Source organism: Arachis duranensis, chromosome 3 (assembly GCF_000817695.3).
Source record: "Arachis duranensis cultivar V14167 chromosome 3, aradu.V14167.gnm2.J7QH, whole genome shotgun sequence".
Taxonomy (NCBI): domain Eukaryota; kingdom Viridiplantae; phylum Streptophyta; class Magnoliopsida; order Fabales; family Fabaceae; genus Arachis; species Arachis duranensis.
Window position 1 is genome coordinate 111,254,612 of NC_029774.3, and position 26,288 is coordinate 111,280,899.

The 26,288-nt window shown below is 35.6% G+C and overlaps 1 protein-coding gene and 1 long non-coding RNA gene across 2 annotated transcripts; one reads left to right on the plus strand and one right to left on the minus strand.

The window, feature by feature from the left end:
* Positions 1-13,787: 13,787 nt before the first annotated feature.
* On the minus strand, positions 13,788-15,136 carry LOC107480187 (uncharacterized). The gene is made up of 5 exons (XR_001590415.3): positions 14,853-15,136; positions 14,539-14,690; positions 14,397-14,450; positions 14,194-14,252; positions 13,788-13,995 (listed from the first exon to the last, which is right to left on the minus strand). It is a non-coding gene; the product is annotated as an uncharacterized LOC107480187 (long non-coding RNA).
* Positions 15,137-21,967: 6,831 nt separating this feature from the next.
* LOC107480188 (uncharacterized) lies at positions 21,968-26,288 on the plus strand. The gene is made up of 10 exons (XM_016100327.3): positions 21,968-22,455; positions 22,689-22,809; positions 23,112-23,197; positions 23,762-24,104; positions 24,203-24,303; positions 24,403-24,469; positions 24,560-24,787; positions 25,028-25,486; positions 25,605-25,677; positions 25,836-26,288. The coding sequence occupies exons 1-10, from the start codon at positions 22,085-22,087 to the stop codon at positions 26,072-26,074; spliced, it is 2,088 nt and encodes a 695-aa protein (XP_015955813.1). The 5' UTR covers positions 21,968-22,084; the 3' UTR covers positions 26,075-26,288.

The window sequence follows — 26,288 nt, forward strand, 5'->3', positions numbered from 1 at the left end:
TATGTTTTTAGTATGTTTTAGTTAGTTTTTATTATATTTTTATTAGTTTTTATTTAAAATTCACTTTTCTGGACTTTACTATGAGTTTGTGTGTTTTTCTGTGATTTCAGGTATTTTCTATCTAAAATTGAGGGACCTGAGCAAAAATCTGATTCAGAGGCTGAAAAGGACTGCAGAAGCTGTTGGATTCTGACCTCCCTGCACTTGAAGTGTATTTTCTAGAGCTACAGAAGCCCAATTAGCGCGCTCTTAATTGCGTTGAAAAGTAGACATCCTGGGCTTTCCAGCAATGTATAATAGTCTATACTTTGCCTGAGATTTGGTGGCCCAAACAGGCGTTCCAAGTCAGCTCAAGAATTTTGGCGTAAAACGCCGGAACTGGCACAAGAATGGGAGTTAAACGCCCAAACTGGCACAAAAGCTGGCACTTAACTCCAAGAAAAGTCTCTACACATGAAAGCTTCAATACTCAGCCCAGGCACACACCAAGTGGGCCCAGAAGTGGATTTTTATGTCATTTACTCATCTTTGTAAACTCTAAGCTACTAGTTCTCTACAAATAGGACCTTTTGCTATTGTATTTGAGAATCTTTTGATCATGTTTTTATGATTGAACCCTCTTTGGGAGGCTGGCCTCTAGGCCATGCCTAGACCTTATTCTTATGTATTTTCAACGGTAGAGTTTCTACACACCATAGATTAAGGTGTGGAGCTCTGCTGTATCTCGAGTATTAATGCAATTACTATTGTTCTTCTATTCAATTCAGCTTATTCTTGTTCTAAGATATTCATTCGTACCCAAGAACATGATGAATGTGATGATTATGTGATGCTCATCATCATTCTCACTTATGAATGCGTGCCTGACAACCACTTCCGTTCTACAAGCAAACAAGACTTGAATGTATATCTCTTGGATCCCTTAATCGGAATCTTCGTAGTATAAGCTAGAATTGATGGCAGCATTCAAGAGAATCTGTAGCCATTGACAACGGTGATGCCCAACATACAGCTTGCCATGGAAAGGAGTAAGAAGGATTGGATGAAGACAGTAGGAAAGCAGAGAGACGGAAGGGACAGAGCATCTCCATACGCTTATCTGAAATTCTCACCAATGAATTACATAAGTATCTCTATCTTTATTTTATGCTTTATTCATAAATCATCCATAACCATTTGAATCTGCCTGACTGAGATTTACAAGATGACCATAGCTTGCTTCATACCAACAATCTCTGTGGGATCGACCCTTACTCGCGTAAGGTTTATTACTTGGACGACCTAGTGCACTTGCTGGTTAGTTGTGTGAAGTTGTGATAAAGAGTTGAGATTGCAATTGAGCGTACCATGTTGATGGCGCCATTGATGATCACAATTTCGTACACCAGCAGCCCAAGCCCGTAGAGATAAAGGCAGTTCCCTTGAAAGATAAGATGACCTCACTTGAAGATAAGATAAAGATAAGATAAAGATAAGATAAAGATAACTAACTTATCTTATCTAAGAAGGTCATTCTACGCCATTATAAATACACTGGAGTACCCAGGTATAACTCAGACTCTGATTCTACTTAATACCTGCTTAATACCCTTGCTAACTTAAGCATCGGAGTCCCTTGTAGGTACCCCCACCTCCGGGGACGAAGGATCAGCACCATCACCAAGTCAGACACAATACCCCCGACCAGCACAGAAGATCTCGTCTGAGATCGACCTATAGTTTCAGGTAACCCCCGGAGGTGATTGTCAGTCACGCGTTCATATGTGAGAATGATGATGAGTGTCATGAATCATCACATTCATCATGGTGGAGTGCAACGAATATCTTAGAACAGGAACACACTGAATTGAATAGAAAATAGTAGTAATTGCATTGAAACTCGAGGTACAGCAGAGCTCCACACCCTTAATCTATGGTGTGTAGAGCCTCCACCATTGAAAATACATAGGTGATGAAGGTCCAGGCATGGGGGAATGGCCAGCCCCCAAAACATGATCACAGGATCCAAAAATACAATCCAGGATGTCTAATACAATAATAAAATGTCCAATTTATACTAGACTAGCTACTAGGGTTTACAGAAGTAAGTAATTGATGCAAAATTCCACTTTCGGGGAGCACTTGGTGTGTGCTTGGGCTGAGCTTGAGCTTTACACGTGCAGAGGCTTCTTTTGGAGTTGAACGCCAAGTTGTAACATTTTTTTTGCGTTCAACTCTGGTTCGTGACTTGTTTCTAGCATTTGACTCCAGAATACAGCATGGAACTGGCGTTGAGCGCTAGTTTGCATTGTCTAATCTCAAATAAAATATGAACTATTATATATTGCTGGAAAGCTCTAAATGTCTAATTTCCAACGCCATTAAGAGCGCGCCATTTAGAGTTCTGTAGCTCCAGAAAATCCATTTCGAGTGCATGGAGGTCAGAATCCGACAACATCAGCAGTCCTTTGTCAGCCTTTATCAGAGTTTTGCTCATGTCCCTTAATTTCAGCCAGAAAATACCTGAAATCACAGAAAAACACACAAACTCATAGTAAAGTCAAGAAATGTGAATTTTACATAAAAACTAATGAAAACATCCATAAAAGTAGCTAGATCCTACTAAAAACTACCTAAAAACAATGCCAAAAAGCGTATAAATTATCTGCTCATCAGCTCCTTCCACACATATGTCCATAAGGACTTGGTCCAACCTTTGGTCAAAGTTGACCCTTCTAGTGCAGGGGTGTGCATCTTCTTGCATCTTAGGCAAGTTGAATGCCAACCTCACATTTTCTGGACTGAAATCTAAGTATTTCCCCCAAACCATTATAAGATAATTCTTTGGATTCGGGTTCATACTTTGATCATGGTTCCTAGTGATCCATGCATTGGCATAGAACTCTTGAACCATTAGGATTCCGACTTGTTTAATGAGGTTGGTAAGAACTTCCCAACCTCTTCTTTGGATCTCATGTCGGATCTCCGGATACTCATTTTTCTTGAGCTTGAAAGGGACCTCAGGGATCACCTTCTTCTTGGCCACAACTTCATAGAAGTGGTCTTGATGGGCTTTTGAGATGAATCTCTCCATCTCCCATGACTCGGAGGTGGAAGCTTTTGTCTTCCCTTTCCCTTTTCTAGAGGTTTCTCCGGCCTTAGGTGCCATCAATGGTTATGGAAAAACAAAAAAGCTATGCTTTTACCACACCAAACTTAGAATATTGCTCGTCCTCGAGAAAAAAGAAGAAAGAGTAGAAGAAGAAGAAGAAAATATGGAGGAGAGGGAGAGAGATGTGTATTCGGCCAAGGGGGAGAAGAAAAGGTTGTGGTGTGTGAAAATGAAGAAGGATGGAGGGGTTTATATAGTGAAGGGAGAGGGAGTTAGTTCGGCCATTTAGGGTGGGTTTGGGTGGGAAAGAGATTTTGAATTATGAAGGTAGGTGGGGTTTATGGGGAAGCGTGGATGGATGCGAGTGGTGAAGAGTTGATGGGGAAGAGAGATTGAGGTGATTGGTGAAGGGTTTTGGGGAAGAGTGTTTATTGGATTGTGTGAAAAAGAGAGAGAGCATGAGTTGAGGTAGGTAGGGATCCTGTGGGGTCCACAGATCCTGAGATGATCCTGTGGGGTCCACAGATCCTGAGGTGTCAAGGATTTACATCCATGCACCAATGAGGCATGTAAAACGCCCTCTGCATGCAATCCTAGCATTTAACACCAGATTGATGCTTGTTTCTGGCGTTAAACGCCAGCTCTATGCTTGTTTTGGGCGTTTAACGCCATGCTGCAGCATGTTTCTGGCGTTGAACACCAGCTTTCCTCAGTGTGCAATCCTGGCGTTTAAACGCCAGATTACTGCATGTTTCTGGCGTTCAACGCCAGATCCATGCTCTGTTCTGGCGTTGAACGCTAGCCAAATGCTCCTTACTGGCGTTTAAATGCCAGTAAGCCCTTCTTCCAGGGTGTGCTGTTTCTTCTGCTATTTTTGATTCTATTTTTAATTTTACTATTTGTATTGTGACTCCACATGATCATAAACCTAATAAAACATAAAAGAACAATAAAAGTAAAAATACAATTAGATAAATAAAAATTGGGTTGCCTCCCAATAAGCGCTTCTTTAATGTTACTAGCTTGACAGTGGACTCTCATGGAGCCTCACAAGTGATCAAGTCAATGTTGTAGACTCCCAACACCAAATTAGAATGTGGGGATTTAACACTAAACTTAGAGTTTGGTTGTGGCCTCCCAATACCAAACTTATAGTTTGATTGTGGGGGCTTTGTTTGACTCTGTATTGAGAGAAGCTTTTCATTCTTCCTCTCCATGGTTGCAGAAGAAGATCCTTGAGCTTTAAACACAAGGTAGTCCCCATTTAATTGAAGGACTAGCTCTCCTCTATCAACATCAATCATAGCTCCTGCTGTGGCTAGGAAGGGTCTTCCAAGGATGATGCATTCATCCTCCTCCTTCCTAGTGTCTAAGATTATGAAATCAGCAGGGATGTAGAGGCCTTTAACCTTCACTAACACGTCCTCTACTAATCCATAAGCTTGTCTTTGTGATCCGTCTTCCATCTCTAATGAAAATGTGGCAGGCTGTACCTCAATGATCCCCAGCTTCTCCATTACAGAGAGTGGCATAAGATTTATACCTGACCCTAGGTCACATAGAGCCTTCTCAAAGGTCATGGTGCCTATGGTACAGGGTATTAAGAATTTACCAGGATCTTGTTTCTTTTGAGGTAACGTTTGCTAAACCCATGTATCTAGTTCACTAATGAGCAAGGGAGGTTCACCTTCCTAAGTCTCATTTCCAAACAACTTGGCATTCAGTTTCATGATGGCTCCTAGATATTGAGTAACTTGCTCTCCAGTTACATCTTCATCCTCTTCAGATGAAGAATAGTCTTCAAAGCTCATGAATGGCAGAAGGAGGTTTAATGGGATTTCTATGGTCTCTATATGACCTTCAAATTCCTTTGGATCCTCGATAGGGAACTCCTTCTTGCTTGAGAGACGTCCCATGAGGTCTTCCTCATTGGGATTCACATCCTCTCCTTCCTCTCTAGGTTCGGCCATGTTGATTATGTCAATGGCCTTGCACTCTCTTTTTGGATTTTCTTCAGTATTTCTTGGGAGAGTACTAGGAGGAGTTTTAGTGACTTTCTTACTCAGCTGGCCCACTTGTGCCTCCAAATTTTTTGAAAAGGCTTGTTATTGCTAAGCCTGTTTCTTCCACCATTATTAAAGCCTTGTTGGGGCTTTTGTTGATCCTTCCATGAGAAATTTGGATGATTTCTCCATGAGGAATTATAGGTGTTCCCGTAAGGTTCACCCATGTAATTTACCTCTGCCATTGCAGGGTTCTCAGGATCATAGGCTTCTTCTTCAGAAGATGCCTCTTTAGTACTGTTGGATGCATTTTGCCATCCATTCAGACTTTGAGAAATCATGTTGACTTGCTGAGTCAACATTTTGTTCTGAGCTAATATGGCATTCAGAGCATCAATCTCAAGAACTCCCTTCCTCTGAGGCGTCCCATTATTCACAGAATTCCTCTCAGAAGTGTACATGAATTGGTTATTTGCAACCATGTCAATCAGTTCTTGAGCTTCTGCAAGCGTTTTCTTAAGGTGAATGGATCCACCTGTAGAATGGTCTAGTGACATCTTAGAGAACTCAGATAGACCATAATAGAATATATCCAAAATGGTCCATTCTGAAAGCATGTCAGAAGGACACATTTTGGTCATCTGTTTGTATCTTTCCCAAGCTTCATAGAGGGATTCACCTTCTTTTTGTTTGAAGGTCTGAACATCCACTCTAAGCTTGCTCAACTTTTGAGGAGGAAAAAACTTAGCCAAGAAGGCCGTGACCAGCTTATCTCAAGAGTCCAGGCTATCTTTAGGTTGAGAGCCCAACCATGTTCTAGCCCTGTCTCTTACAGAAAAAGGGAAAAGCATGAGCCTGTAGACTTCAGGATCTACTCCATTAGTCTTAACAGTCTCACAAATCTGCAAGAATTCAGTTAAAAACTGATAGGGATCTTTTGATGGAAGTCCATGAAACTTGCAGTTCTGTTGTATTAGAGCAACTAGTTGAGGTTTCAGCTCAAAATTGTTTGCTCCAATGGCAGTGATTGAGATGATTCTTCCATCAAACTTGGAAGTGGGTGTAGTATAGTCACCAAGCATCCTCCTTGCATTATTATTTTCGGCTGCCATCTCCTCTTCCTTTTCGAAAATTTCTGTAAGGTTGTATATGGATTATTGTAATTTAGCTTCTCTTAGTTTCCTCTTCAGAGTCCTTTCAGGTTCAGGATCTACTTCAACAAGAATATTCTTGTCCTTGGTCCTGCTCATATGAAAAAGAAGGGAATAGAAAATAATAATAGGGATCCTCTTTACCACATTAGAGAGATTCCTTTATGTTAGTAGAAGAAGAAAAGAATAGAAGAAGGAAAAGAGTTAAGAATCCTAACACAAGGGGGAAGATAGGTTCGAGTTCTTGAGATGAAGAGAAGTGTTAGTAAATAAATAAATAAATAGAAGAAGATGAGAGAGGGAGAAATTCGAAAATAAATTTTGAAAAAGGGTTAGTGATTTTTGAAAATTAAGAGAAGAATTAAAATTAAAATTAAAATTTGAAACAATTAGTTAATTAAAAGAATTTTAAAAAAGACGGGGGTAATTTTCGAAAATTAGATAGAGGAAAGTAGTTAGGTGGTTTTTGAAAAAGATAAGAATTAATAAAACAAACAAAAAATCAATTAGTTAGTTGAAAAAGATTTGAAATTCAGTTTTGAAAAAGATATGAAATTAGAAAAGATTTTTGAAATCAATTTTGAAAAAGATATGATTTGAAAAAGATATTTTGGAAAAGATTTGATTTTTAAAATTAAAATTGATTACTTGACTAACAAGAAACTAAAAGATATGACTCTAGAATTTAAAGATTGAACTTTTCTTAACAAGAAAGTAACAAATTTCAAATTTTTGAATCAATAACATTAATTGTTAGTAAAGTTTTTCGAAATTTTGAAATAAAGATAAGAAAAAGATTTTGAAATTAAATTTTAAAAATTTTAGAAAATAATAAAAATGAAAAAGATTTGTTTTTTGAAGAAGAATTTGAAAAGATAGGATTTTTAAAATTGAAAATTTGACTTGACTTATAAGAAATAGCTAAGTTTTTAAAAATTTTTGACTAAGTCAGCTCAAATTTTCGAAAATTTGAGAGAAATAAGGAAAAGATATTTTTTATTTTTGAATTTTTAATGATGAGTGAGAAAAACACAAAAATGACCCAAAACATGAAAACTTTGTATCAAAACACATGATGCATGCAAGAACACTATGAATGTCAAGATGAACACTAAGAACACTTTGAAGATCATGATGAACATCAAGAACTTATTTTCGAAAAATTTTTAAGAAAAGAAAACATGCAAGACACCAAACTTAGAAATTTTTCATGTTTAGACACTATGAATGAAAAATGCATATGAAAAATAAGAAAAGACACAAAACAAGAAAATGCAAAGATCAAACAAGAAGACTTATCAAGAACAACTTGAAGATCATGAAGAACACATGCATGACTTTTCGAAAAAAATGCATAAATTTTAAAGACATGCAATTGATACCAAACTTAAAATTTGACACTAGACTCAAACAAGAAACACAAAATATTTTTTATTTTTATGATTTTCTAATTTTTTGTATTATATTTTTTTATTTTTTTCGAAAACATATAGGAAAAATAAAATAAGAAATTCAAAATTTTTAATAAGAATTCCAGAAATCTTTCAATGTTAGCCTAAAGCTCCGGTCCAGGAATTAGACCTGGCTTAATAGCCAGCCAAGCTTTAGCATACAAATCAGACATACAACAGCTGATACTTCATCCAACTTCATATACTGATAAGGGGAAGCCTCAATCCAATTGAATTAGACATGGCTTTACAACCAACCAAGCTTCAACATGCTTCATGAAACACTATAATTCATTCTTAAAAATTTAGAATAATTTTTCGAAAACAGAAGTAAAAAAAATTGAAAGATTTTTGAAAAATTTTTGAAAAAGAAAATTAACGAAAATTACCTAATCTGAGCAACAAGATAAACCGTCAGTTGTCCAAACTCGAACAATCCCCGGCAACGGCGCCAAAAACTTGGTGCACGAAATTGTGATCATCAACAATGGTGCCAAGGACTTGGTAGCGCTCTCAAACGTGAATCACACTTTGTCACAACTTCGCACAACTAACCAGCAAGTGCACTGGGTCGTCCAAGTAATAAACCTTACGTGAGTAAGGGTCGATCCCACGGAGATTGTTGGTATGAAGCAAGCTATGGTCATCTTGTAAAACTCAGTTAGGCAGATTCAAATGATTATAAAGGTTTCTAAATTAATAATAAATAAAGCATAAAATAAATAGAGATACTTATGTAATTCAATGGTGGAAATTTCAGATAAGTGCATAGAGATGCTTGATCCTGTTGAATCTCTGCTTTCCTACTGCTTTCATCCAATTCTTCATGCTCCTTTCCATGGCAAGCTGTATGTAGGGCATCACCGTTGTCAATGGCTACGAATAGAATCCATTGATTCTTTTGCATTTGTCATCACGCCCAACAATCGCGAGTTTGAAGCTCGTCACAGCCATTCAATCCCTGAATCCTACTCTGAATACCACAGACAAGGTTTAGACTTTTCGGATCCTCAAGAGTGGCCGCCAAAGGGTTCTAGCTTATACCACGAAGATTCTGGTTAAGAAATCCAAGAGATATTCATTCGTTCTGAGGTAGAACGGAAGTGGTTGTCAGTCACGCGTTCATAGGTGAGAATGATGATGAGTGTCACGAATCATCACATCCATCAGGTTTAAGTGCAACGAATATCTTAGAACAAGAATAAGCTGAATTGAATAGAAAATAGTAGTAATTACATTAAAACTCGAGGTACAGCAGAGCTCCACACCCTTAATCTATGGTGTGTAGAAACTCCACTGTTGAAAATACATAAGTGATGGTCCAGGCATGGCCGAATGGCCAGCCCCCATGAATGATCAATAGTCTCCTAAGATGAACAATAGATTAAAACTGAGACCAAAGATTTTTTTTTATACAATAGTAAAAAGTTCTATTTATACTAAACTAGTTACTAGGGTTTACAGAAATAAGTCTAAATGCAGAAATCCACCTCTGAGGCCCACTTTGGTGTGTGCTTGGGCTGAGCTTGAGCTTTACACGTGCAGAGGCTTCTTTTGGAGTTAAACACCAAGTTGTAATGTGTTTTTGGTGTTTAACTTTGGTTTGTGACGTGTTTCTGGCGTTTGACTCCAGAATGCAGCATGGAACTAGCGTTGAACACCAGTTTGCGTCGTCTAAGCTCGAACATTATTGACCATTATATATTGCTGGAAAGCTCTGGATGTCTACTTTCCAATGCCGTTGAGAGCGCGCAATTTGGAGTTCTGTAGCTCCAGAAAATCTATTTCGAGTGCAGGGAGGTCAGAATTCAACAGCATCAACAGTCCTTTGTCAGCCTGAATCAGATTTTTTCTCAGGTCCCTCAATTTCAGCCAAAAAATACCTGAAATCACAGAAAAAACACACAAACTCATAGTAAAGTCCATAAATGTGAATTTAGCATAAAAACTAATGAAAACATCCCTAAAAGTAGCTAGATCTTACTAAAAGCTACCTAAAAATAATGCCAAAAAACGTATAAATTATCCGCTCATCACTGGTACACTTGCTGGTTAGTTTGTGTGGAATCGTTTTTCCCTCACCAATGTAAACCCCGCTAAATTAGCAAATAATTAATCAATAAATTAATTTTTAATTAAAGAAATTAGAAATGCAAATTTTATAATTTAACTGGATACAGCTAATTAAAATAAGAATTTTGGTACTAATTTTAAAGAATTTGGCCCAAGATTGGGCCGAACAAGCCGAACCGGTTGAATCGAACCCAAACCGAGCCCGTGGGCCCAACTCAAATCACCAAATTAATGAACTCGGCTCCTCCTCCTTCCTATTTTACAATCAAATGCTGAGGTTCAACAAGAAAGAGGGGAGAGAACACCTCCATGAACATAAGCCCTTGATTTCATTCAAACTCACGTAACTTTTGATCTGGAGCTCTGATCGCCGCACCGTTTGCGGCACGCGACCGCAGTGATAAGCTCTACAAAGCCCAGTATCTTTTAAGGTGAGGAAATCAAAATCCCAGCTCTAATTCTCTCTTTTTCAATTTGGGAATATTAAGGTTTTTGGGTGTTAAGGTTTTGGATAAATTGATGTTATAGGATCAAATTGAGTTGAGGAATGAGTGGGCTTTGGTTCGATTGAAGCACATACAAGATAAGGTTCATAAACCTTAGCCAATTTTGGTTCTAGTATGTTAAATGTGAATTTTGAGTATGTGTGGTGATGTATGTGAAATTAGGTGTATAAGTGTATATGTTGGAGCTTGAATTGTGGGCATTTGGAAGCTTGGTGGTGACCGGAGCTAAGATTTTGGCTGGTTTCTCAAGCTTGAGGGGCTGTGTGTGTGAATTGAGTGGCTGCCTTGGACCAAACGTGGTGATCGGCCAAGGTATGATTTAGGTTTTGCGCATTTAACATGTAAGGTTTTGTGAAAACTTAGGCTAGATGACCGTAGTGTAGGAATGAACATTTGAATATGTAAATGGCTTAGTGAAGCCAAGGTTATAAATGATGGATTGTATAAGAAGGAGGTGTATATACAAATGAATTATGATGTTAAGGCTTGAATGACTGATTTTCTACATTATGAAACGTATAGGACATGTAAGAGAGTAATGTAAGGAATTGAGAACTGATGATGTTAATTAACCAAAAATAATAAAATGTATGATTAATGGGTTAAGTAAAATTGAGAATGATGAGATGAGATATGAAGTAGTATCGAAAATGAAAAATGATTGAATAACTTGAGCTTGGGGCGTTGCCCCTATGTCAGTCGGGATTCTTCCTGTGGTTACTAGTGAGCTTTGGGTGATGTTTTCCCCATGTCACTATAAGAAAATAAGCTTTTTGCCACGTTTTTAAAGTGTACCGAAAGGTGCAAAAATGCGTACCGATAACTTTTCGCCACGCTTTTTGAGCTACCGGCACGCTTTTAAAAGGGTCACATCTGCCAGCGTGCCGATTGATCTATCGGTACGCTTTTCTTGATCTATTGGTACGCTTTACTTTTTGCCACGCTTTTACCTATTGGCACGCTTAAAAGCGTAACTGTATATATAACCTTGTAGCCACGTTTTTAAAGCGTGCCAAAAGATGGATATACAGCCACGCTTTTAAAACATGCCAAAAATGGATAGACAGCCACGCTTTTAAAGCGTGCCAAAAATTAAAAACTTGTCGTTGCACTTCAAAAACGTGGCCTAATCCTTTTTCAAATAAAAAAAAAGAAAAATAAGAAAAATAGAAATACTAATAAATTAATCTTTCAAATAAAATATTACTAAAAAATTACTCTTCCATTGATTTATATGAATTATGTACATGATAAAACATGAATAAAACATTTAAAAAAAAAACAAATTCTAATTTCAAAATAAACATTTAAAAAAATTACAATTCTATGTTATAAAAAATCTAATCTAATTCCTAAACAACATCTAGACTAATTTGTAGCACACGAATGGTTGCACGCAACTCTTGTATAGCTATTAGAGGTGTAGAAGCTGTTGGGCAACAGTAACCTGTATGCATGAGAACTGTACAACAAAGTACAAAATCAGTACTAATTTCAATCATGTCAAATTTGTCACTTAGTAATTAAAATTAGTAGCCCCTTTTTATAATAACTAGTGTATGTTCCCGTATCCTGTACGGGATAATACATAAAATTATATAAAAAATTTCATCAAACTATAAAGGAAACAACAAAAATAGCTCATGTATACCAGAATAAACTAACTGATGTAAGCATAAAAGATGGCCAACCTGCATGCAAACAAGCTTGGAGTCGCCCTGGATACGGATAAAAGAAAATCCCTTTTTAAGAGCATATCTCATTCCTAATATCATTGCACGATATTCAGCAGCATTGCATGGTGCTATACCCACACCTTCACGCAACCTACAAATCTTTAAAGTAATAAACTAATAATAGCTAATGGGATTAAAGGTTGTAAAAAATGATACATATATAAATAGCAACATCAAATGTATATAGAGCTTAGCAAACATCAAATGTATATAGAGCTTAGCCAAAAAAAAAGTTTGAACTCTGCATCCAGTTAGGAAACACATAGAATTTTAAAGTAGATTATGGTATACAGAGCTTAGCAATTCCTTGTTTGAATCCTTAACATTTAATAAAGCTCGAGACTGAAGCGCTATATCTTGGACAGAGATAGGCTCAGACCTAGCACCCTTTGTTGCAACAGCCCACAATCAAGATGATGAATCAAGTAGTTAGGAAGCCAAACAAATCTTAAAAGCAATCAACCAACACAAACTCAAACATTCTTGGGCATAAAGCAATGTTAGTTGCTTGTAGATATACACAAACAGCAGGTGTGGATTTTGATAAGGTTTTCTCACCTATTATCAAACTTGTAACTATTAGAATAATCTTAATCATAGCTTTATCAAAAGGTTGAGCAGTGAAGTAGTATAATTTTCATGATGCTTTTCTAAATGGAAATCTAACAAAGACTATTTACATGTCTCAACTCCCTAGTTTTGTTTACTTAAATTCAAACCTTATTTGCAAACTAAACAAGGCAATATATGGTTTGAAATAAGCTCTTAGAGCTTGGTATCTAACCATTACTGCCACCTTACAATCTTTTGGATTTAGGAGCACAAAATCAAATCCTTTCCTCTTCACACATTTTACAACTACTTCAATTATTTATATATTTATTTATGTTGTTTTCAGAGTTTAAAGCATTGGCAGTGGTGTTTGCAGAACTAATCCAAATTCAAAACTTGTTAATTGAGCTCAAGCAACCCTGTCTCACTACTCCTACAGTGTTTTGTGACAATATGTTTTCAGTTCTATTATCTTAAAAGCAATCAACCAACACAAACTCAAACATACCGAAGATGCAGCTTTATTTTCGTGTTTTGTAACACCATTAGCAGTTGATTTCCTAGCCTTTGAACACCTTTTGATGCACCCACTGAAATTGCCTTAGCAGATTCGAATGATTCTAAGCACAAATATTGCATCGGAAAGAAAATAAACATAAGAATACTCATGTTAATCATTAACCCTGAGCAACAAAGTGGATTAAGAATGAGCTATGATACAAAACCCTACCTTGAAGGCCTCCATATGGTTTCAACTTCTCAAGAACTAAAGCTAGAACTGGTCCATGAATGTCCAAAACTTACTGTCATTACAGCAGCTTCAGCAAAACTGCTTTGCACAGAAAGTTGCCTAGATAAGGAACCTACAATAGTAGCATACTCAAAGGATAGACACAAGACAGAAGAATCACTTAAAAAAAGATTGAAACAGACCATTTTATCAAATTAAACTCCTCCCAAGTCAAATTGAAGTGTATTCTTACAAATGTTTGAGAGTGGAATTACTTTCTTGACCTCCAAGCCTCTGAATAACATGGACAAAGGAGAGATGAAGATTAGGAGTCCAACAAAGCCTTGGCATCTTTGATCTCACATATTGCCTCACACCACTCCCTCTCTTCCCTTCTCTTGATGCTGTGCTGCTGCTACTTGGGTTTGTTAAATTCCCTTCTTCATTGTTATCATCCTCCTCCTCCTTTGCTTCATTATTATTCTCTTCTTCTAATTCCCCATCATCACTCATAGCCACTCCTTCATTTATGTCAAATGAATTTTCCTCACCCTCATTATCATTACTACTCTTGCCGCCATTTCCTTCATTATTCTCTTGATGAATCTCAAATCCCTTTGACATATTTATTTATTTTAGTAGATGCGATGCTCAGTATAAATGCTACAATAATTTCTTGAATTCCTCCTTTACAAATTACCTCTGGAAACCAAAACAAGGATGCAAACATTTAAATATACACACAACTAATAACAAATAATTAAACAAGAACATACAGGCTGTAGTAGTGACCACTCTCTATCTATATATACAGTAGTAATTAATTACTAGCTAGCCTTTAAAACCTATATTCACTGAAGCAATTAAGCTACCTACTTCGCTATCTGATCTTTAATATACCTTAGCTTGAAGAGCGCTGTGAAAAAAAATACAAGAATAAGTTGTTCCAAAATGTCTGCCTGAACAAAGTTCAAAAGAATAAAAAGAACAATCAGAACCCATAGGAAGCTTATCTTCTTCCATTATATAACATGATGGAAGAAAAAATACAATCAAATATCTCATAGTTTTTCAGTGATAGAAATGTAAGGGATAAAGCTGACCTTCCCAGGCTGATTATACAAAGACGAAAGATCAGAGAAAAGAGATGGAACTCCCTGGAGAGAATACAAAAGAAAGAAATCACAATCAACTTCGAAAAGCCTGAACGAGGCATAATTTGAAGCTAACAAGAAACTTGAATACCTTAGTTAGGAGAGGCCTAATGTAATTATCTGTTGCTGCTCTAAATTTGTCACCTTGCAAAAAATCTAGAGGTATTCTCTGCCAAACGAGATTCAGCAAAGAATAAACTCAAAGAATGAGCACCACATATCAGTAGCTGAGCACTACCACAGCTGCAGCAGAACAGAACCAAATGTCAAAAAGTTTGGAAAAAAAACCCTAAACGACGGATCATATTAGAACAAAAAAGAAATCTAGAAAAAAATGAAGAACCAAGAAAATCAAATTCAAAATCAAATAATTAGATCAAGGAAAAAATTGACCAAATAATTTACCACGGCACTGCGAACGTTGAACATGGCTGACGAAGGTGCGACGAGTGAGGGAGAGGGAGACGGCGACGCGACGATTTCAGAGAGGGAGACGGCAACGCGACGGGTGCTGAACCACGGAGGGAGGATCGGCGATTGAGGGTTTGCGAAATAGAGTGAGCAACGATTGAGGTTCCGAATCCAACGAGGGTTTGCGAGACAGAGACCACTGAGGGAGTAGGAGGGCACGCCGAGACAGAGACCACTGAGTGCATGGACGGAGCAGCGCCGATGGAGGGTTCCGAATCTAACGAGGGTTGTGTCGATGGTGCGAGGGTTAGGTGCGAGAGATCGTTGATGGTGCGGGGTTGGGTGCGACAGAGAGAGGGATGGGTGTGAGGGTTAGATGAAGGGCTGGGTGTGAGGGTTAGATGAACATGACGGCGAGCTGTGTGGTGCAACGGCCTTGGCGATGGGCAGTGATGAACTTAGTGCGACGGCTTGCTGGGTGCGATGGCTTGCTTTTAGGTTATCTTCTAGGTTAAAAATGAATTTGGAAATAAAAGTGAAGTGTATGAGCAGTTATAACTTCTATAGGTTAAAAGTTAACTTAGAAAAAAGTGAAGTGTGTAAAAAATAGGGTGGCACTCTATTGGTACGCTTTTGTAGGGTGCCTATATAAACACAGTATATCGGCACGCTTTAAAAATGTGACTGTTAAAAAAAATTAGTCACTCTTTTAAAGCGTACCGATTTCTCTCTATGGGTACGTTTTTCAAGCGTGGCAATAAGAAAGCGTGGCCAAATTTTAAATAAGTGGCCACCCTCGTAAAAGCGTGCCGATTTTCCTCTATGGCCACGTTTTTTAAGCGTGGCAAAAAAAAGCGTGGCCAAATCACAAATCAGTGGCCACCCTCGCAAAAGCGTGCCCATAGACCACTTTTGGGCACGCTTTAAAAGCGTGACAAGAAAAAAGTGTGCCGACAGGCCTTTTTTCTTGTAGTGTGTCAGCCTGGGATTCGTCCCAGGGATAACATTCAGCTTGGGATACAGCCTTCCCCATGTCAACTTGCTCCCCATGTTATCTTGGGATTCTTCCTATGGATATTATTAAGCTTGGGGGCGTTCACTTTTCCATGTCAGCTTGGGGATTCTCCCCATGGTATATTTTTTAGCTTGAGAACATGTCGGGATAGCTACGTAACCGACAGTTGATATCAACAGCCATAGGACAGGCATGCATCATATGTATTTGTATGTATTACTTGTTTGTGTGTTAATTGGGATTGCCTAATTGATTATAATATGCTAGTTGTTATAATTGATATATGTATTATCTGTATTCTACCTGTGCTTGCTTTGTCTGCTTGTTTGTCTTTGTAATTACTGGAGATGGAGGAAAGGTGGAGAGATCGGGGATTCTAGTTAAGTTTTAGTTAGATTTAAGAAATTGATTTACTTTAGAAAGCCTTAGAGAACCACCCTGATTTATGGTTTCTATTTAGTTCTTTAAGTTTTATAATCTGAGTGTCGGCGTTCTATGATTGCCTCTGGCATTTCCAGGACCTTATATATTATATGCGTAGCACCTTTACCATGCTGAGATCCTCCGGTTCTCACCCCATACTGTGTTGTTATTTTCAGATGCAGGTCGAGAGGCTCCTCACTGGGCATCTGGATCCCTGAAGCGGAGCGGTTCCTGAGTTTTTGTGTTTATCAGCTTATGTATAGATGTACTTAGCTTTCTCTCCAAAAAACTTGTTTATGTTATTCCTCTTAGAGGCTTAAGGAGAGGTAGGGTTTTTCTATATATTTTGGGGTCTTTGGGATATGTATATATTCACAGGCTGAATTAGGAGCTTGTTACATTGTATCTTTGATCCTCTACTCCTAGTTTCGTTATCTTTTACTTGTTAACTACAGCTTTCTTGGCACGCAAGTTATCTCGTTTCTTGAGCATTGCACTTTTATTTTTCGATTTTGTTTTACCCATTTTTCAAGACTCCTAGTTAAATATCTCTTTTATTATTATTATTATTATTATTATTATTATTATTATTATTATTATTATTACTTTTAGAGGTCGTAATACCTTACTATCTCAATCTTATGACTTAAGCATAAGATTAAGTATGGTAGGGTGTTACACTTACCTTTCTTGTTAGCTCTTCCAAAGAACTTCTTTAATCTTTATGATTACTAAAACCTCCAAAATCAAAATTAAAATAAGTTTTGTCACCACCTTTAAGTCTTATGGCCGAATTGAATTTGAAAGAAAAAGGAAAAGATTTCTCACCCTTTGAAGTCTAGAATTTTGACATGTTACATGAGAGTGAAGATCAGAGTGAGACAAGATGATTGGTATGATTGATTCTAAAATATGAGCACTTAATATCTTAGAATTTGAGTGAGATAATTAGATAAACACTAGGATTTTTTTCTTTCTTTTTTAGTTCCCTTTTTCTTTCTTATGGCAAGTATTGTTTATGTTTTTATGAATGGAAATGAGTGGCAATAGAAAGAGGAAGAGAGAGAAGGATTATAAATTGATTTTTAATATTTTTTTAGTTTGGATATTATCCAAACTGGTTAATTCACCATTTAGATGAGGTCAAAAAAAGAAGGGAAGGACATTTTTCTTGGTGGAGGTCGAAGGGATGTTGTTAGTTTGGTTTGGTTCGATTTTGGATAAAAAATCAACCGATCCAATATGATCGGTTCTCTCCCATCGTCAACCAATTGATTTCTAGTTTTTACACCAACCAAACAGAACTGAACCAACAACAATTTGGTTTAGTCAGTTTTTTAGTTTTTAAATCTAATTAAATAAATCATTAATCAGTAAAATAAAGTTTAAAATAGTTAATCAATCGAAATAATAAGAGGACATCGCGTCCAAATTTAATACAATTCTAAAATAGTTTTCACAATGCTTGGAGCTGGATTTATAGGAGTTTCTCCCATATTAGTTGAATCAACCTTCCTTTTCTTTGATCTAGGATGAGGCGGGAGTTTGGTAAGCATACCGTTGTCCGTTGATGAACGTACCACAGACTCAACATTTTTACCTCCAACTTCAGGTGTGAGTTCATTGCTTGTTGGCTGCATACATATAAACATAATGAACAACAACATGTATCAAATTATTATCTAAAAATTTTGTTATCAAACAACAAGAATTATAACAAATCTGTTCTCAAACAATAACAACAAATTATAGTAACAAATATTCATTGTACCAGCCACAAAAAATTAGGACCAGCAACAAATTATTATCTAATTAAAAATTAGGACTAGCAAATAAGTAATAATGACGACAATTTAACTCAACAACAAATTAGACCAGCAATAATAACAAATTAAGGCCAGTACAGAATCATCAACAATAGAAACACTGAAGTATAGAACCAGCAACAACAAATTTTATAATAAAAACAGGTGAATATATTGACCCCCGAATAAGACATTGTTGAGTTGTAGGAAAGAACTTGATGACGGCACGGGGTTCTTGGCTGATTGGAGACGGCACGGGGTTTTCAATGACAAAGAGGGCTGCTTGATAGCGAGGGCTTCTAGGCGACGCCGTAACAGAAGGGTGCTTGGTGACAGCGCGGGCTTCTTGGTGACGACGCAGACTACTTGGTGACGGAGAGGGCTGCTCATTTACGATGACGGTAAAAATTGGATAATGATTCTCTCTGCTACAACTGCGAGGGAGAAAAATGCTGTAGTTGGGACTCACAATAGCGCGACGAAAAATACGCCACCACTGCGAATTGCATGAGAATGGTGGAGGGGTAGGAGAAGAGCACCGCATATGGAAGAGGAGGGAGGGAGGCGCTATGGAGGAGAATGGAAGGAGGGATGGAGATTCTGAGATTCAAAAGAGAAGAAACGAGGGAGGGAGGCATTGCGTCCGAGGTGAGTGAGCCACTCACTTAGGTTATGGATTTTGATGTTATGTTAAAGGATAAAATAGTAAAAATATTGACACTGTATGTTATCTTCGATTCGGTTTAGTTCGATTCATTTTTTATTAAACAAACTGAAAACCGAATCAAATCGATCAATTTTATCGGAAAAAACAAAAAAAAACTGATTGTTTCGATTTTCTTGTAAATTTTGGTTCGATTTTACGGTCTTTTTCGATCCAATTCAGTAACTTACACCCCTAATATAAGAATAAATAAAAAATAAATTTTATTTATCATTTCTTTTTTAAATATTATCTATTATTTTTTCTACTTGATCCCCAAGTATTAAAATTTTATCATGTGAGGAATTTGAGAGAGAAATATGACCGTGTATTATGGAAAAGAATTTAGATAAATTTTGTATTTTAATTTATTTCTCTTTATTTTTATTTATAATCATCATATATATCTCTAGGTTAATTTACCATGTGGTAAATGAACTTGTGGTGAGTAGTGAATTAGAAAAGGAGAAGGAATGTAGTTAGGGATAAAAGTGAAAAAATATGTAGCTAAGAATTAATCTCAAAGAATAATTACCAAAAGTAATAATTATTTGATCATTTGTTTTTGCTGTATCACAGATAAAACAAATAATTAAAACGATAAAAATAATACCAATATCATTTATTATCTCAACTTTAAAATATTTCTAAAATTTTTAATGAAGTTAAACGAATCAAAGAATATCCATAAAAAACTTTTATTGAATAAATTTAGACTTGTTAATTAAATTCTATAATTAAGAAGTATTTTTTTGTCTTATATAAAATTATTATTTTAATATTTTTTAATTTTTTATATGAACTCATCTTATTAATACGAGTTAATCATAGTTCTCGAATTTTACAAATTCTACTTGTAGAAAATTAAAAAATTATATTACGAAAAATTGGATTCTTATAAATTATATAGTTGCGTTTGTTTTTTAGAACAGGACAAGACAAGATATCGAGAATAGGATAGAACAAAAAACTGATGACAGAAACACAAAATTTTGTGTTCTTATAGTCTGTTTGGTGATAAATTAGAACAAATTATGAAAATTCAATTTATTCTCATTTTTTTTTCATTCAAAAAATTTGAGAAGAAAAATATAATAATAAAAATTATAATTATGAAAAATTAACAAGAATAATGAAAGAAAAAATAAAAAATAAATTATGTCATTTGTTAGTGTCTCTGTGTCCTTCCTATCAGGATGGACACAAAACACAAAATACACTAATTCAGCATCTCTGGACACATTGTCTCTGTCTATGTCTTCTCTGCCAAACACAATTTTATATCTTTATGTCACTGTCTTAGTATCTTATCTTTATAAACAAATGCAGCCTGTATGAGTTTCTATGTACACTAATAGTAATGCATTTAAAGACGAAAAATTTTTAGAGTGTTAATTTATTCTTCTAATTATTTTTTAATTTTTAAACAAAAAACTTTAAATATTTTATTTTTTGAATGTTTTCAAAAAATAATATATTTTGAATTTTTACTTATTTAAATATTAGAAGATAATTAAGAAGATGAATTAGCACTTCTAATCATCTTCTTTAAAGACATTGGTTTATTTTATAAATTTCTTTTAATATTAGAAGATAATTAAGAAGATGAATTAGCACTCCTAATCATCCTCTTTAAAGACATTGGTTTATTTTATAAATTTCTTTTGGTATAATTTTGTGTTGTGATATTTATTATGTGATAATTATATTCAAGAAGTAATAATGAAAATGAATTTATTTTCTGATATATATTTTGTTTATAGTGTAAACGAGATATACACGTATTTTTAAAAAAAATTAAAAATAATAAAAAATATTAATATTATCAATAATTTAAATTTTTAGCATGCAATTAGTACTTAAAAATATTAGTAAAAAAGATTAAAATGAATATGTTTGATCAATTAGTACTTTATGATATTGGTAATTATGATAACTACGTGAAAATTGAAACGGTCTTTATGATATTGATCATTATGATAACTACGTGAAAATAACGGTCTCTCACGCTATCTCTCCCTATTTACGTGAGAGATAACCGTTTTAATTCTCTCCCCACTATCCCATCAATCTCTTTTAAATGGTTATTTTTATTTTTTAAATTTAAATCAATTCAATTGGATCATAATTTAAACTAAAATTTTTTATTTACTCTTTTTTATTACTAATTGATCAAACATATCCATTTTAAAAATTTTTAAATTAAATTATGATCTAATTGGATTGATTCAAACTTAAAAAATAAAAATAATCGTTTCACAATTGTTAAAAGAGATTGATGGGATAGTGAGAGATAAGATAACGATTTCAATTCTCACGTAGTGATCATAATGACCAATATCATATTAAACATTAAATAATTACTTATTACTTCTAATTTTTAGATAACCGTATAATTATTTTTATATCAATACATTAAAAATAAATTCATTTAAATATTTTGTAACATATTTTAAAATATCCACAATTTAAAAGTAAAAATAATTATATAATTAATTTGGAAATTCTATTTAATAAAGTTGTTCATAAAAAATGTGTAGAATATCTACTGTTTTATTAGAAAGAAATGGGTCATAAAAAAAATATATTACAAATTTTGAGGTATTTTCATGCAATAAATAAAATTTATATGTACTCCTACAATAAACGAAAAAATAGGTGAATATGGAAGAAATAAATATATTAAATTATATTTTAAATTTTTTAACAGTGAGTAGTTAAAAAAGAGGTAACCGTATTAACAATAGAGAATTTAATGGTTTTCAAGTAAACATGTTAATCCTTATCATTTAAAATGAATTAAAATTGATTAATCATATCCATTTTAATCTCTTCTACTAACCTTTTTATCTATTAATTGTAGGTCAAAAATTTGGATTATTGATATTATTAATATTTTTTATTATTTTCAATTTTTTTTAAAAAAATACATGTATATTTAGTTTACCGTCCATGTCAAGTTGACTTGCCATATCTCGTTTACACTCTAAACGAGGTATATGAAAAATCATCTCGTTTATAGTGCAAACGGTAAATTCTCGTAAAAATATTTATTTTGGTAAATATTATATTTATTTTATTTATTAAAATAAAAAATCCATTTATTTTGTGGTTAGAATGAAATGACAAAAAGGGGGCAGAGGAACGTGTATGGAGTTGGAGCCAGCAATTGTGATTTGAGATTTTGAGGTGAAAAGAAAACGAGAGAATCATAAAGTGGTGGCTCCCGTTAATCCAATAGTATTCATTCCTTGTCCACACTCTAAGCAGGTGATGAGTGATGATCGCAGCATGCAGAACTTGTTGTTGTTCAACCTCAACGACAACTACCACCAGCTTTGGAGCTCCAACCACCTTATCCCTATCCAGATCAGCCGCATTCCTATCTCTCAGCTTCAACCTTCTTCGCAGCAAGAGCATTGCTGTTTCTTCAACACCTTCCGTACGCTGCAGAAGCCACTTCAGCAATGATAGTGGAAATGGAGGAGGAGGAGACACTGACACAGAGGTCAACTGCGAGGTCCATGTGGTTTCATGGAGGGAACGCAGAGTTAAGGCTTCCATTTCCATTGATTCTGACATTGAATCCGTTTGGAAGGCTCTCACTGATTATGAGCATCTTGCCGATTTCATACCAAATCTTGTTTGGAGGTAAGTAATTACTACTAATTATGTAGTCAAGCTTTTCTATTTTTGCTGTCAGAATATTAACAAAAAACACGAATGATTGTGGAATGGAATGGCGTGGTAGAGGTAGTAGGGACTAAGGACAGGCTCGCTTATGCCATACCTGTTTGTTAATGTTACCTCTGCGGCTTTGTCCAATTGCTTGAAGTTTCTAGATCCATTGCTAGTAACACTAATGTGCATTTTATTCTTGGTAGTGGACAAATTCCTTGTCCGTTCCCCGGACGAATATGGTTAGAGCAGAGAGGGTTTCAGAGGGCAATGTATTGGCACATTGAAGCTCGTGTTGTGTTGGATCTTCAGGAATTCTTCAATTCTGTAAGCATCCATAAATCCTGGTAACTTTTTGGCTGTTATGTGATCCAGTTACTACATAGTTGTATATAGTAATGAATTATATTTATAATTCATAGATAGGTATCAAGCAAGCCATTGCGTAGCTTGATTGGAAGGAATTTGAAAATTCATAAGTGGAAAACACATCCTCAAAAAATATTTTCCAAGCAAAGTATGCATACATTGCATATTGAATAGATTAGTCAGATAATAATCGAATGTTACCAAAGAGGGATAGAACTTTGTATGTCCTGATACTTCCTATTCTTTTGACGATACTTCAGACATGGGATCGAGAACTTCGCTTTTCCATGGTTGATGGAGACTTTAAGAAGTTTGAGGGCAAATGGTCCTTAAAATGTGGAACAAGGTAGAATCTGCACCTCTGAATGAAAAATACTTAAACAGGCTTGCATAATAAAGTTATATTGTAATCTTACTTCTGGTTCTGAAGTCATTGGAAGCTCTAAGGTTGCATCAATGTTCAGTACAAACAAGCATGAATTTTTATGTCATGGCACTCAAAATTTGAATCTTGGATGAAGTAGCTTTATCTTTTGCCTTTATCTGAAGATCTATGATTCCCCCAATCTTGAAGCTTTTACAAGAAGCTCATACATGATTCAGTAGAATAGCATCATTGCAATTGGCAATGCATTTTAAACTTGACTATGTTCTACTCCTGTATAGATGGAAATGCTATAGTATGGGGAGAGGGAAGAAAAATACTAACTTACTATATGTAACACTGCAGCTTTTGTATCCTATATTTGTTTTCAAGTGTTTTTTGTTTTTTGTTTGGGATGTTTTTATTTGTTTATTTTGTGGCTTTTTTGGGGGTGGTGGGGGTGGCGGCATATTTACAGTTAACTATGATTTTTATTGACATCACTTTATACCTTTGTAGTTTATTCTTCAATTCTGATTCTTGCAGGTCATCAACAACTAATTTATCTTATGAAGTTAATGTGATACCAAGATTGAATTTCCCAGCTATTTTATTGGAAAGGATTATTAGGTCAGATCTTCCAGTAAACCTCCGAGCCTTGGCATGTAGAGTTGAAAATAATATCATGGGAAATCAGAAACTTTCCATTGCAGATAATCACTTGGATAAAACTCCTGGGGCTATTAATGGGTCATCAGTCAAAAAGATAAATGGCGCTTTGTCTGAGAGTGATAAATTACTAAGTGAAGATAACAAAGAAGGTCTGGCCAGCTCAATTAGGCCTTGTGTGGTGGATGAAATTCATCTACGCAGATTTGATGGACTTTTGGTAACTCATCTATGCTAACTTGTTAACTTAGAGGTTGGCTTATTTTGAGTGATCTATTTTTGTAATCAAACTTACCAGTAAATTATTTGCATGTAAAGGAAAATGGAGGTGTTCATCGTGGTGTTGTTGCAAGCATAACAGTTAAGGCTCCTGTTTGTGAAGTATGGAATGTTCTATCTTCCTATGAGAGACTTCCAGAGTAAGTAATGTGTGTTAGAATAGAGATGGAATGATGCCATGAAAGATTTCATAATGTGATTCTTCATTTTCATGGCTTCATGAAAAAATATCATTGCAGGATAGTTCCAAACTTGGCAATCAGTAAGATTTTATCCCGAGATAACAATAAAGTCCGCATTCTTCAGGTATGCAATACAAGCATTAACTTGTCATGCTGTCATTCTCTATAAATTGTGCATGCTTGATGCGATATCTTGATTAAATTAAATACACAGGAAGGGTGTAAGGGCCTGCTGTATATGGTGCTTCATGCTCGTGTTGTGTTAGATTTGTGTGAATATCTAGAACAAGAGATCACATTTGAACAGGTTGAAGGGGACTTTGACTCATTCCAAGGAAAATGGATCTTTGAGCAACTAGGAAATCATCACACATTGCTAAAGTACTCTGTGGAGTCGAAAATGCGCAAAGATACTTTTCTTTCTGAATCTATCATGGAAGAGGTCTGTCTATTCGTTTGATTTGGATCATCAATATCAACTCTTAAAATTAAACCTTAAATAGATACTGGAAAGGGGCAAGCTAATTTTTTCCGAATTTCTGTGCATACCCCTTTTCTGTTTAACCCCTCCCCCCTTTCTCTCATCTCCCCCCTGTTAGTCTTAAATACAATATTGTGACAATAATCTTGTCACAATAAATTATATAAATAAATGTGAGTTCTTTGAATAACATAAATTCAGGTCATTTATGAAGATCTCCCATCAAACTTGTGTGCAATAAGAGACTATGTTGAGAACAGGACAGCATCACATTCTTTGGAAGTTTTTGAGGACATTACAGAAACAGGGCAAGAAATTGTTACATCTGCCTCTGGAGGTGATGATGGCTGTAGTTCCGCTGACGACTTATCCAATAGCAATGCTCAAAGTTCATCTCGTCAAAAGCCAAGAGTTCCAGGTCTACAGAGAGATATTGAAGTCCTAAAGTCTGAACTTCTAAAATTCATTGCAGAATATGGACAGGAAGGATTTATGCCAATGAGGAAGCAACTTCGATTGCATGGAAGGGTGGATATTGAAAAGGCTATAACTCGCATGGGTGGATTCAGGAAAATCGCATCAATAATGAACCTCTCTTTGGCTTACAAACACCGCAAACCAAAGGGATACTGGGATGATCTTGAAAATTTGAAAAATGAGGTGGGGTTGTTATCGGAATAACATACTAGAGTTTAATGACAACGACATGATGAAATATGATCGTATGATAAAGAATATACATGACATTTTCTACGTCTGAAAGCGTTTGTTCATGCAGATAAGTAGATTTCAAAGAAGCTGGGGGATGGACCCTTCCTTTATGCCCAGTAGAAAATCGTTTGAACGTGCAGGTAGTTTAAGATTTGAGATCCTTCCTCCTTGAGTGTTATTGCTTCTAGTAAATCATAGTTTATTTTCAATTCATTTCAAGTTTAAAGATGAAAGATGGAGAAAACATGTAGCATCACGGTTATGAACACTAAACAAATACATTTGGAATTTCCGGCAGGGCGTTTTGACATTGCACGTGCTCTGGAAAAATGGGGTGGACTTCATGAGGTTTCTCGCCTTCTGTCGCTGAAGGTGAGGAGAAAACGAAGAAGACAGGGCAACCTTGCCAAGGATAAGAAAATTGACCCAGTAACAGCCACACATGAACATGATGTAGGCAGTGAAACCAAGACACCAAGACAGATGTGGCTTGCTGGACTAAAACAAATAGACGAGGACATAAATTGGGTTGGGTAACATTGTATTTTTACCTATATATGTATAGAACTATAGGCAAGTGTTCATAGGTCAATATTTCTTTTTTGCGTCCTTATTATGTCCAAATTGACCTGAGGGAAGTAATTGTAAATTTTGGGTTTCCAATCCGCAGCTCCTGAAAGCTGCTAAAAATCCAGAGTTTATAGCATTGATCAAATACCTCTGCATTCTAGATTTCTAGTTTATAGATTGA

What these genes read in the sequence shown, in the direction of transcription:
- LOC107480188 (XM_016100327.3), top strand. Translation starts at nt 22,085, where the DNA reads ATGATCGCAGCATGCAGAACTTGTTGTTGTTCAACCTCAACGACAACT. An exon ending in ATACCAAATCTTGTTTGGAG is followed by an intron (nt 22,456 to 22,688) that starts GTAAGTAATTAC and finishes TATTCTTGGTAG; the next exon opens with TGGACAAATTCCTTGTCCGT. An exon ending in TCCTATGAGAGACTTCCAGA is followed by an intron (nt 24,304 to 24,402) that starts GTAAGTAATGTG and finishes ATATCATTGCAG; the next exon opens with GATAGTTCCAAACTTGGCAA.